At 45.6% G+C, this 12,881-nt stretch overlaps 1 protein-coding gene across 2 annotated transcripts in view; it reads left to right on the top strand.

Moving 5' to 3' along the window:
- The window catches only part of LOC8032003 (JNK-interacting protein 1), a 47,992-nt gene that overhangs the window by 15,449 nt on the left and 19,662 nt on the right, over positions 1-12,881 (top strand). For both annotated transcript variants that reach the window (XM_042293258.1, XM_042293259.1), the window contains 2 exons: positions 1,562-1,747; positions 9,749-9,829. In XM_042293258.1, coding sequence (XP_042149192.1) covers positions 1,562-1,747; positions 9,749-9,829 — 267 coding nt within the window. The remainder of the gene's footprint in view (positions 1-1,561; positions 1,748-9,748; positions 9,830-12,881) is intronic.

Genomic DNA, 12,881 nt, shown 5'->3' with positions numbered 1-12,881 from the left:
GTCCGCGGTATTAAATCTTAGCTGAAAAGAAGTGTTCTTTTTTTTAGCTAGCTTGCGCCTGGTGCATAGGGTGTACTATAGGCTTTTGAGGCATTACGCTTGTTAAAGGAGGTCAGTCTTTTGTTTCTTGGAAACCAGCACTGCATGCTGAATAATATCATATTGCTTATAACGAGGGAAGGAAAGAAAGGAAATTTGAAAGTTGTTGCATCGAACGAGGGAGATTTACTAAGCACAATGAAGCCTTTGTAGCCGAGGCACTACCGGTGCGCTCATAGTTGGATGGAAATAACTGGGCAGCTGAATATTGCATGAATTCTATTATTGAGGCAAGCCCGATAAGGAGACTATGCTGGAAAATCCTGTAAGGCTGCCCACCCGAAATGAGGGGATATATGGTGAAAAACACGAGGTGGGTTATCTATGGTAACAAGCAGCACAACTCATTTTATGATAAACCCGGGGGCATCCACTAGAAACTACATGACACAGGAACCAATATCGTGGACACAGCAAATTCGCTTTCCACGACGCGATGAACACGGGAATCCACTTTGAATTCCCGTGTCACGGGATCGGATAGCGCAGACTGCAGATGCACCAGATTCACATCTCATGGTGTGACAGGGGCGCACAGACCTGCTTCAAACCTGCATGCCACGAGAATCGACGTCGTGCGTGCAGATCGCGGATAATAATGCGTGAACCCGCTGTGAACTCGCTTGTCACTCATACCGGTACCGCAGGTCACGCGGTTGATGCGTTTCCGGTCGGACACCGTGTGATGTTTGAAGAAAATCGGGGATTGGGTAGCATTTCGTCATTTTTACGTTACAGATATTTAGCCCCCCCCCAAAAAAAACGGGACGAGCGATCTTTCGTGGGAGGGCAATCTCACGGAATTTCACGGTACATAGTCCATTGCAGGTTTAAAACAGTGGGAGAAGCCCCTCCCACGAACCTCTCTGATTGCCCCAATTGGTGGCTTTCTCCTCTTTACCCACCTCCTCTCCAACATTCACTAGTGAAGAGAGCAGAGGGCCTTATCGGGGGAGCTTGTCCTGCCATTCATAACCTGCAGCATATTATAGTTGGTAGTTTTCAACTGTTCCGCTGCATTAGAAAGACTATGCGGAGTGCAAGTTTGTCTGCTTCTTTTGCAGATGTTGTGGTGACGTGGGAAAGTCGAGCTCCGATTGGCTCTGATTGAAGGATAGTGGGTGCACCTAGAGGCAGCTTGCTTTGATGTTTTCCCACTACCCTTCCAATCAGAGCTGATCGGACCTCGGCGTTCCAACATTCGCACAACCCCTGCAAGAGAAACAGATGAGCTTGCGCTTGGCATTGGTTGTTTACATCACCAGGACATGTGACAACGGCAGGGTCATGTAGTGAGAGGGAGAAGGTATCTCGTACGTACGTCAGGCCGGCACTTGCCTCTTTCAAAAGCAGTCGCATCAAAGCCCACACAAAGTCCCGTCGTAAGGTACTGGACATATTTTCATAAATTCTGCAGGGAGCGTGCTGTAAAATAACCGGCATTTTTCCGTCCTTCCCGCAGGGAGCCCACTGTCTGCGAGCAGCCCCAGCTCGACGACGACCACCTCGGGTGGCGGCGTGCTCCAACTCCACGATGCCACCCACCGCGGTCTGCACCGGTTCATCCCCAGGCACAGCGATGAGGTGGCCATAGACATTGGCGACCCCGTGTACGTCAGCAAAGAGGCGGACGACGCCTGGTGCGAGGGTGAGCGTCGCAAGTCGACATCGCTTGTCATCCGCATGCAGCATTCCCCAAACTTAACTGCACCATTTAGGTTCAAAGGTACACCGAAAGGAGACACAGGTGGGACGTTCCAGCGCTCGTCGGCCTATATATGCGAAGAACAAGTCGTCTGCTTCTTGCGCAGAAGTTGCGGTGACGTCAAGACGATGCCGAGCTCTGATTGGCTTTGATTGAAAGGATAGTGGGTAGACCTGAATGCTGGGTGTTTTGAGGTCTATCCACTATTTTTTTTCAATCAGCCAATAAGAGTTTGGCATTCCGACATCATCGCAACCCCCGTGCAAGAAGCAGACGAACTTGCGCTCTGCATAGGTTCAAAGCTAAGTTGTCACGGCATGCACTGAAGTAAGGCGTTTTTCAACCCTCCTTTACTCGCACCTCCCTCAAAACTGCTGCTCGAGTCACGTAACGTCTTAGCCTTTAGTTAAGTTACATTTTTTTTCTTGTGGTGCAGAAACATTTGGAGCAGAGTTTTAGTTAGTTTAATTAAACAGAGTATTTCTTGCTTCAGACACTAGGCTATAGCGGTGGCACCAGAGTAATAGCGTACGTTTAAACAATGCAGCTGCCACTCCCAGGCATACCCAATGTTTCTTTCTTGCTTCGTTAGCTTTACAATATGTGTGAAGGTTTCTAAAAAAAAAAAAAATATTCTCGCAAAAAGTGCAGCCCCCCTCCCCCCCTTTACCGTGTCATTGCGTCAGCATAAGCAAACCTTGCGGCGCCCATGGAACAGAGCAGACGCTGGTCTATAGCTATCCTTGTATTTTCTCTGGCCTTCACGCACTCGTTGGTAATGCAGTGCTACCTCAAAAAGCAGGGGGAGTTGTCTGCTGTGAGGAAGCTTTTAAAGTTAGTGGGCCACAACTACGACGACAGTAGAGCAGTGAGCCACCACGCCCGTATTCCTGTAAATAAAGCCTGCTCCGTTTTCAAAAATAATGATGCAGCTTTACCTGTTCTATCTTAACAGCGCCTTGCTAATCTCTCCGTGAGCATCCATACCGCGGAGCTCACCCTGCTTTGTCATTGTGAAGGGAGGGGAGAGATTCATGCCATTGAACCTCACCGCCCCCCAAAAATAAAATCCTGGCTACGTCACTGGTTATAAGTGGTACATTGTTAGATGTGGTATCGTTGTAAGTGGGTTGCACTGTATACCTGCTCCAAATCTCCCTGCAGTGTGGCAAAAACACAGCCGCTGATAAAGTGCAATCGCTAAGGGGCCAGAACAAGGGACTATAGCACCATAATATGGAACCTGCTTTAAACCATAAGCTTTTAACATTTGCTGTATGATTCTTGCTATTTCTTATCATAATTAATCCATTCCGTTATTTGTATTCCTCACAAACACTAGAAGATTGGCTGGCTTAAAAGCTACGCTAAGGCAGCGAGCATAGTTGCAGATATAGTGGGACAGTGTGCAGGAGGTGAGGGGGAAGAGGGCAGGCACATTCTTCGGAACAAATGGAGAGACGTGAAATAGGAGGGTCAAATCCAGGGTGGGTGACCTCAAATGACAAGAACTTTGTGTCCCACTACCTCTGAAGTGCCACGTCTGGCAGGTCTTTCTTTCACAGACATTACGCACGGCGATGTTTGCACCTTTGAACACAAAATGCATACGAAGTTTATCTGTGTAACATTACTGCGGAGCAACGCACAATACATTCTGTGTTACCACTGCCTTTGCCACAGGAGTGTGGGAAAGAGTCAAATGTTTTGTCTATCTCCTGGAAGTGTCACAAGATTCCCAGCAACTTAGGATCAGAAGCATCCCGTAATATCCCGGCAGATGTCCCACCCCCAAAAGATGATCCACCAATATTTTTGGCATGATATGCTGCTTCTTCAAAAACACAAAAATGGCCCACTTCTATTGTAATATTCGAGCAAGCCCCCCCCCCCCCCCCCCCCCCCTGCTCGCAAGTCAAAATTACCTGCAAAGGGGGGTGAGGGCGGGGCGCTATCCCGGAACGGCACTAAAGTTCAAGATGGCGACTACAAAATTTTTTTGCCAGAAAAAGTAAAATAAGCGCACTGCACAAGGATTTAATATTTTATTTATCTCTGAGAACATAGACTTCATTAGGCCAAAGATTTGTCACTGCTATGTTATGTCATTGCCACCAGAAGACTCCTCAGAGTCAGTCGCAAGAAAAAGTTTGCAGCATTCCGCAATGTTTCCCAACTGCATGCCGTTGGATTTTGACGGCCTCTTCAGAAAAAAGCCGGTTGCTAATGGCTTATTCTGCACTTCTTTCACGCTCCAGGTATTCAAAGAGCACATCGTCCACGTATTCACTGAACACCGGCGCATCGTTACTTGGCTTTCGTCGAAGTTTGGTTTTCCTGTAGTTTGGCTGTAGCAAATTCTCAAAATTCTTGTCCCATTCCCGTATCCGGTCGATCTTGGTGTGTCGAGGCGTCTGGCGTACGCTTGTCCCGTTTTCACAATGCCATTGGACGACCTCGATTTTCTTTGCCACTGTGTAAGAATGCATAGCCAACCTGATACCCCCAAAACAAAGCGACAATGGCGCGTAGCGACCGGGCTGATTGGGCTGCAAAGTAGGATTGTATTGGATTGAATTCTTGGACTGAACTTCGCAGGCCAGTGTTGCCTGGACGTGGTCAGCGCGGTATGTGATACGGGTGCGGAGCGGGGAGGGGGCGCTTTCCCGGTACAGCACGGAAATGTGAAATTAGCAGTGAAGTGTGGGGTGGGGGGCTCTTGCTCGGAATTTTGCGGTAGTGTAATTGCAGGGCCATGGCCATTGGTGACATTGGCAGAAATGGTGTTACTTAGCCATGGCGGGAGATAACCGGACATTCCCGACTGGGAACAACAGTCGTCTTTGGTTCATTGCTTCTCCCAGCGATCGCAAGTTTCGCAGTTCACAGAATCTAAATTTTTCAACCTTACCTTATTTTCAGCCGATTTTCTTTCGATTTTAGATGGGCTATCTCTTGAAATATTACGGTAGTATCGCCATGCCTCTGCCTATGCTTATAAACGTAGCATCAGCCATTCGAGTTCTTCTCTTAGCTGTCTGGCTGTGCTAACAGTACGTATTGCATTTGTGTTATTAAAACACTTTTTTTTTTCTTAACTGCATAAATGCTTTTCTTTTGTGCCACTTTACAGATAGCCCATTTCCCAACCTTGTTTCCAATTCTTTTCTTCCTGTCTCACGTCCTTGTCAACAGACAGCAGCATCTTCTGTGGAGGCACCACAATATATCTTTTTTTACTTCCTGACTGCTCGTAAGGCAGAAGATGCACACATGCAGTTGCAAAAAAGGTGCTGCTACTCCACGAGTTGGAATTCTTAGGAATAATACTAATGAAAAGCTAAACCTCGGTTCATTTTTACGTATAAAGTGTCCACAACGAACCTTTGCACTCTAAAACGAGCCGGAAAAGTCAGTGCCTCCTCATAGGAAGTTCAGACCTTTACCGAATATGCATTGATGGCTTTTAACTGAAGAAATCTTAAGGCACAGCTTTCTTCCTGTAAAAATGAGACCAATAAGCTTTTTAGGTTCAACGGTGGACAGGTTTGCAGATGACCGAGTTAGCAATGATTATAAGACGTGGCGCCATCTCCCGATGAACGCAGTATACAAACTTTGTCGTCTGCTCCCTGCACCTGTCAGTGAATGGTGCCGCATGTTACAATAATCATTAACTTGGTCGGCTGCAAACATATCTGCTGTTGACCCTGGCAAGTTTGTTGGTTCCATTTTTCACGGAAAGGGAGCAATGCCTTGAAGTTTCGCAAGGATAATTGCACTGCTAAAATGCACCTTTTGTGGATGTTTGAGCTTTCTGTATGCAGGGGCCGATTTGTCCGGTTCATTTGAGAGCGCTAGGTTCCATTGTGGGCAGCCCTTTGAGCTGAGTGGCGCAAGCTACCACCCAGTTCAAAGAGTTCAGTTGTACTGATCCATCCGTCCATTGCAAATACCATGACATGTTTACCACTTTGACTCACCTCGCTTCTTGTGCTGTTAATAAACTCATTATCACAGTGCACCACACTAGCTAATTTGAGCATGGTGCAGAATGGGTTCACTATGGTTGATGGAACGCCAGTTCATCGAAACACATTTTAGAGAACGGGCACGTTTTATCAAAGTTTGGTTTAGAGACAGTGGAGCCTCAGTTTAGAGAAATGCCATTTACCGAAAAGGAACGAAAAGGAACGTTGTTTAAAGAAAGGCTCTGCTACTTCACACGTGTATCACTGGGGGCATGTGTTAAACACCTCCCCCCCCCCGCCCTCCTCCCTCCACGGCGGCAGTCTGTGGCTGTTCATTACAAAGATGTTAACCTACCTGACCCCTCCGTAAAGGCTGCTTTGCGGCAGTGAATTTGCTAAAAGGAGGCTTATCACCATTTTCTCTAAACTGGGTTTTAGTCTTGTGCGAATAGTGGATTTTGAGTTCGAAGCGAATACCGTATTTACTCGCACAATGAACACACTCGCGTAATGAACGCACCCCCAATTCGGAAGTCAAAATTGTTACCCCCCTCCCCACGCACGCGAAATGAAAGCTCTTTTCTATCCTGGTGCAGTGAGGTCGCGAATGCATGGGCAGCGTGGGCTAACAAAACGCCTTGCAAAAGGCGTTAAAAAAAATGAAAGCCGTTTACAACTCCCTGTAACGCCGAATTAGAGCGCAGCTCTTGAGGAGGGGGAGGGAAGGGTACTGGGGGGGTGGGTCAAGTGACCTCGGGGGGCGGGGGGTCACGTGACCTTGAGGGTCACGTGACCTTGAGGGTCATGTGACCTTGTGGGAGTCACGTGACCTTGGGGCGTCACGTGACGTCGAGGGGGTCACGTGACCTGGGGCCACGTGACGATGCCGATGACGTCATCAGTGACGTTACTGATGACGCCATCAGTGATGATGATGACGATGCGGATGCCGGTGACGTCATCAGTGACGTCACTGATGACGTCATCAGTGATGATGACGATGCGGATGCCGTTGACGTCATCCGTGACGTCACTGATGACGTCATCAGTGGCTATGACGTCAACGGGGGTCACGTGACCTGGGTGACCATTGTGACCCTCGTGAGGGTAACCCTAGTAACCCTTGTGAGGGCGACTCTCGTGACCCTCGTGAGGGTAACTCTCGTGACCCTCGTGAGGGTAACTCTCATAACCGTCGTGACCCTCGTGAGGGTAACCCTCGTGAAGATAACCCTTTTGAGGGTAACTAACCCTCGTAACCCTCGTGAGGGTTACGAGGGTAAGTAACCCTCGTGAGGGTAACCCTCGTGAAGGTAACCCTTTTGAGGGTAACTAACCCTCGTAACCCTCGTGAGGGTTACGAGGGTAAGTAACCCTCGTGGCCCTCGTGAGGGTAACCCTCATAAGATTAACCCTCATGAGATTAACCCTCGTAACCCTCACGAGGGTTACGAGGGTTGCGGTTACGCCGACGGCGACGCCGACGCCGCTCAAGCCGGGAACGGGCCCCTAAAGGCGGGAACACATTTGCGAAAAAACGAACCGAAAATCGGAGAGAAATCGGAGGCTGCGAAAATCGTAGCTTGCGATTTTCGGAAGACGAGCCACATGAGGTGGAATGCGCGGCGTGGAAATCGCAATGCACTGCGGTTTTCGCGCTCCGACTTCAGGAGGCTGTTCGGTAGTCTGGCGAACTGGCGTCCCATATTTCGCGCCTCTTAAAAACTTCAGCTATTAAAACCTCGTTGAATGCCACGCGAGCCTTTGTACCACCACCCTTTGATAAAGAAAGAAGGGGTTTTCTACGAAGTTTGAGACGAGAACGCAAAGATGGCATACGATGTTGCCTGAATGCTTCCGAAGCTGCGTGAGCCGCCATGTTGCGAGCCGATCGTATCGTTTCGTTCCGTCCTGTTCCGGGCTTTCGCTCACCGAGCTCCTCCGCCCCGAATTCGGAGGCGCCGTGCGAAAATATCTGGCGCTGCAGATCTTTCGAACCGCTCCCGATTTTCGGAAAAGGGGAGGAGCCTGGCTGCCGTGCGATTTCGGTGTGCGGTTTTCGCAAAAAATTCGGCTTTTTTTCGCAAATGTGTTTCCGGCTTAAGAGCAGCGCTCTAAAAATTCGCAAAGATCCAACGGAAGCAAGAAAAAAAACATGGAGAGGAGCGTTTTTTTTTTTTTTTTGTACAGCGCAGTCTGGACTTCGGGTTCGCGCGCCGCCGCGCGCAAGGAGCTAAGAAGGAGAAGCGCTCTAAGCGAACGAAGCAGCTTGCGAAAGGCGGCAAAAAGAAAAAAAAAAAAAATCCCACCGAACTAAGAAAAAACAAAAAACAAAAAAGCTTTTTTTTTTTTTTTTTTTTTGTACAGCGCAGTTTGGTTACGGAGGTGGCGCGCCGCGCTCAAGGAGGTAAGATAGAGGAGCGGAGAAGCCCTCTAAGCAAACGAAACAGCTTGCGAAAGGCGGCAAAAAAAAATAAAATATATAAAATAAAACATCTACTTAACTGGGAAAAGAACAAAAAAAAAAAAAAGGGGGAGCTTTTTTTTTCTCCTTTTTCTTTTGCACAGCGCAGTTTGGTTACGGGGGTCGCGCGCCGCGCGCAGGGAGATAAGAAAGATAAGCGGAGAGCCCTCCTCTGCCTAAGCAAACAAAAGAACTTGGGAGAAGCTGCAAAAAAAAAAAAAAAAGGAACTAAGAGAAAAAAAATACGAAGTTTTTTTTGTTTGTTTTTTTTGTTTTGCACAGTTTAGTTTGGTTACGGGGTCCGGCGCCTTGGGTGCCGCGCGCAAGGAGATAAAAAGTTACTTCGATTTTTCAGGATAAAAGGTCGGTCCATTATGCCAGTAAATACGGACGCAAAAACTTTACTTCGCGTAATGAACGCCCCCCCCCCCCCCCCCCCCCAACTTTGCATCGATTTTTCGGAAAAAAAAGTTGTGTTCATTCTGCAAGTAAATATGGTAGTGGTTTTGGGCCGAATATTTTTTATTCGAATATCTAAGTTTTTCCTTGCCTTTCACTACCATTGTATAATGCTTAGACGAAAACCCAGCTAAACTGGGTTTTCGTCTAAGGTTGTTCCATTTGTTAATTTATAAGCTAAGTTTAATTTATCTACATTTATGAACTGTGACCCCAGAAGGTCTGGTGTCTTCGGATGGCAAGTAAACGACGGATTTGACATAAAATGAATCCTGTAGAGATGGCCAACTATACCCTATGGTGTTAATTTACAAATATTGCTATATAAAATATTCTTTCTTTAATCTCGGAGTTAAAAGAGAATGAATCGTGCATGATGAACGCAGGTTGTAAGGGCATCTCTGCCTAACTTAGTATACTCTTGCATAATAGTTTAATTTTAAACCTTTTACTGCAATGTAGATATACACATTCACATAGTTTTAATTTATTTTCACATACAGTCGGCACAGGTGCACCATCCCGCTTTAAATGTATGCTTTTACTTCCAAGCACACAATTACGATATTCATACTTTTCCAAGATTTTATCGCGGCGTGTTACCCCGTTGAGTGCGCTTCTTACCGAGCACCAATGTGCTGCAGAGAAGCAACACCCGCAAAGCTTGTTTCCGCGGGTGTTGCTTCTCCGCAGCGCACCGGTGCTCGGCAGAAAGCGTACTCAATGGGGCCAACCCGCCACAATCAACACTTCGAAGAACGCGAATAGTGCAGTTCTTCTCGAAGCGAATATCGAATAGTGTATTATTCGGAACTACTATTCGAAATTTTGAATATTCGCACAACCCTACTGGGTTTCTCTATACAGAGATTTCATAAACTAGGATTGGTAAAATGCCATTTGGTAAGACGAGCTTCTCTGAAGCGCATGCCTCCAGTGCCAAATTGCAAGCATCTGCTTGCGGAAGGCGGTTGTTTCAGTTACCATGAGTTCATCGGCCACATTCCCGGCAACGTTGACATGTCGACGGTATTTTCCTCGATTTCGCAGGTGTGAACCTGAGGACGGGAGCTGCGGGCATTTTTCCGAGTGCATACGTCATGGACGTGGACTACACAGACTTTGCCTCTGGTGACTGCATTTATTCATTTGTCCATTCGGTTTCCTACGGCATTCGATTTTATCCATTATTGTACTTCTACTGTAGTACCATTCTTTCTGACTGTTGTTGTCGGCAGAGTGTACGTAGCATTGCAAGTTCCAGTTCTTCAGGGGACACACCCCCTAGGGGGGTCAACTTTTGAACTCTTGTCTTAAAATTAATTAAATTTACAGGGTAGGCTGGGAGTCATGCAAGAGGGTGTATAACAAAATTTCAGGTCTGTCGGTTAAATGAGAAGAAAATTAGAGCAGCTACTGTCAGCAACACGCCTACACTGTTTAGTTAATCGATCGTCAGAAAACTATCACGATATTCAAGACTTTTATTTGCTAGATATGTAGCAGAATGCCTACAGGGTGTGGCTATAGAACGTTTTTTATAAAAAGTAATTCATTTCTATAAATTTTCTCTTCTGGAAAATTGGTCAACTTTTTGGTCTTCTGTGTTTTCGACAAAATGTCAGCATTTTTTACAAAAGACATCCGTAAACTGACATGAAAGTTTCATAGCCACATTCCTTTATTAAATTTCACTCAGGAAAATGGAAGAACGAGCGTTCCCTGTTTTGCCATTATCAAACGATAGATTGACTAAAATGGAATTTATACCAAAACGTGGAACGGAGAAAAATGCGTTCAAAGTGCTCCAAACCCTACCTTTTCGTTAGCTTTGGTGTGCAGAATATAATTTATAAAAACTTAACTATGCAGTGAAAACTAATTTAACTTTTTGGGAATACTCTCTAGATGTTGGTCGATGTAAAATGTCATTTTTCAAAATCAACTTTTTTTGCAGAATATTTTTTTTTCTGGGCAGTGTCTCCCCTTAAAGGCCGACGTACAGCCTCGGTTTTCTGCAGGGAAGATAATCCTGTTAGTGCTCCCTTCTCCTAAACTGCAAGGGGAGCCGAGTTGGGGCATGGTAAAAAGTAGAAAGGATATAGGAAAGGAGTAGGCGGGCAAAAGTGGGAAGCGCGAAGTGTACGTCGAGCCTTTAAGGCCGTTTCACACAGTAGCGTTTGAGTGTAATCGACTGAGTACCCACTCACAGTAAACGAGCACACTGGTGCGATCTCTCGCTTAGCCCTGAATCTGCACACATTTTGCACACCGTGCTTTTAATGTGTGCTTGAAATAATTCTGACAGTGTTAAAAGAGACCATTTATCGTAGATAGTAGTGGGTAGATTTGATGTCGCAAATACTGGAAAAGCTTCAGTTTAGTTATAGGCAGGATGAAAGTGCTCCAGGGCTGCCCGACAGGTGATTGCCAGTGTGCCAGTGTGTGTTCTCGTCGAGCTAGCTGGTGTTGATGGCAATTCGACAGACAGTGGTTCTTCTTCATTCACCGCTCGGTTGTTTGGCATGGCGAAACACAGAACTGAGGGGAGGGACAGTGCCTAGTAGTCTAAAAGGTGATAACAGGATTGTACAGACACGACTATTGAAGTTCAGTTTCTCATCAAGCATTGCACCTTGGTCACGCATAAAACGTGTGTCAGTTGCACGTGACCTAGCTGTAATGCTGAATGAGAAACTGAACTTCGATAGTCATGTTCGTATGAGGCTTGTTATGGTTTTTAGAGTGTTGGGTGTTGTCATCTCACCTCAGTTGCATGTTTTGCGACCTATTTTGTTCTTACGTCCTGTTCAAAAGCCTTATTTTGCCAAAACTAGATTTTGTGTCGGTTCTTTGGAAGAACCTCGGTGCCACTGGTGTGGCGACATTAGAATGAGTCCAAGAGAGATTCGCAAGAATGTTTCACACTGGACAAAACTTGTGTCAGCCCCACTCTTATCAGAATGTACTATATTTTTCGGGTTTGACCGAGTTAAAATACAAACGAGAAAGGGGTGACGTAGGTAATATTTTTATTCAAGTGTTTGCATGCACATTATGACTACTCAATTATTGTATCTCACATCCAGATTAACCTTCCTGTGAGACATTCTCACTGCAATCGCTCATTTGCCATTAACTTCATGTATTGTTTGCCCCCTATTTTGCATTCAGAACTTGTTTAATATCCTGACACATTGTTAGTTGACATTTTTCACAATGACCTTTTGTCATTCAAGAGGAGATTCCACTCTTGTTATAATGTGTTTTTGCAGCGTTGTGTACCGAATATTTTTCGTGCACTACCGTTACATTATAACCTTGTTACAGCGAGTCTGGTTACGACAGACGTTCGCTTATAACATACCGATTTGTGAAGTTGGTTGGTCTTCCTATCTATGCCATTGAGTCAACTTCGCTTATGACTAATTTTGTTGTAACATACATTTGATATAATGGACTATATTAGGGAGTTTATAAATAGTTCATCAATTCATTATAGTGGTCTCTTCAACAGCAGTGATTATTTCGGACATTACGCGGATTGGTTTGGTAGTGGTAGCAACTATTTTGCCAACTGCTCTCATCGCGCTCGACGCCTTGTGAGTCTCGTGACTCAAAGCGCGCAGTGATGATAGTCATCAGCACACCTGAACAAAATATCATCACCTTCTTTCAAAGTTTAGAATTTTCAATAGATCAATTCTTTCCTAATTCTCTATTATCATTATTTATTTTTATATATATTACTGGTCCTTGTTCAGGACCGTCAACTTTCAAACCTTTGAATATTAAAAAAATTTGCAGTATATACTGGCAGTTGCCAGGCAGAATGCAGTGCAAAGTTTCATCTGTGTAGTTGAATTGTAAAAGAAATTATACAGTCTAAGCTAGATCGAAGCTAAGAAGAAAGGATTTTATCACTTTTAATTGGTTAAGTTGCATGGAGTAAATTATTTTGGTTGAACTGTATTCAGCTGCGCAGTGAAATAGCATGCTTCGGCTCTGTAGCTGTTTCTCCATTACTGCAGAAGCTTGTCTACGAAGTATAGGTCTTTAGCGTGCAGCCCACGTAAAATTTTCATGAACGTATATTTTCTGAACTCTAACATGCATAGTGTGGTCAGTCTATGCACGCTTAAAAGTTTACATTTTATGCGGTGCAAACTATCTACAGGTGCAG

Source organism: Ixodes scapularis, unplaced genomic scaffold, assembly GCF_016920785.2.
Source record: "Ixodes scapularis isolate PalLabHiFi unplaced genomic scaffold, ASM1692078v2 PGA_scaffold4__175_contigs__length_147842914, whole genome shotgun sequence".
NCBI lineage: Eukaryota > Metazoa > Arthropoda > Arachnida > Ixodida > Ixodidae > Ixodes > Ixodes scapularis.
This window is presented reverse-complemented; position numbering and strand designations above follow the sequence as displayed.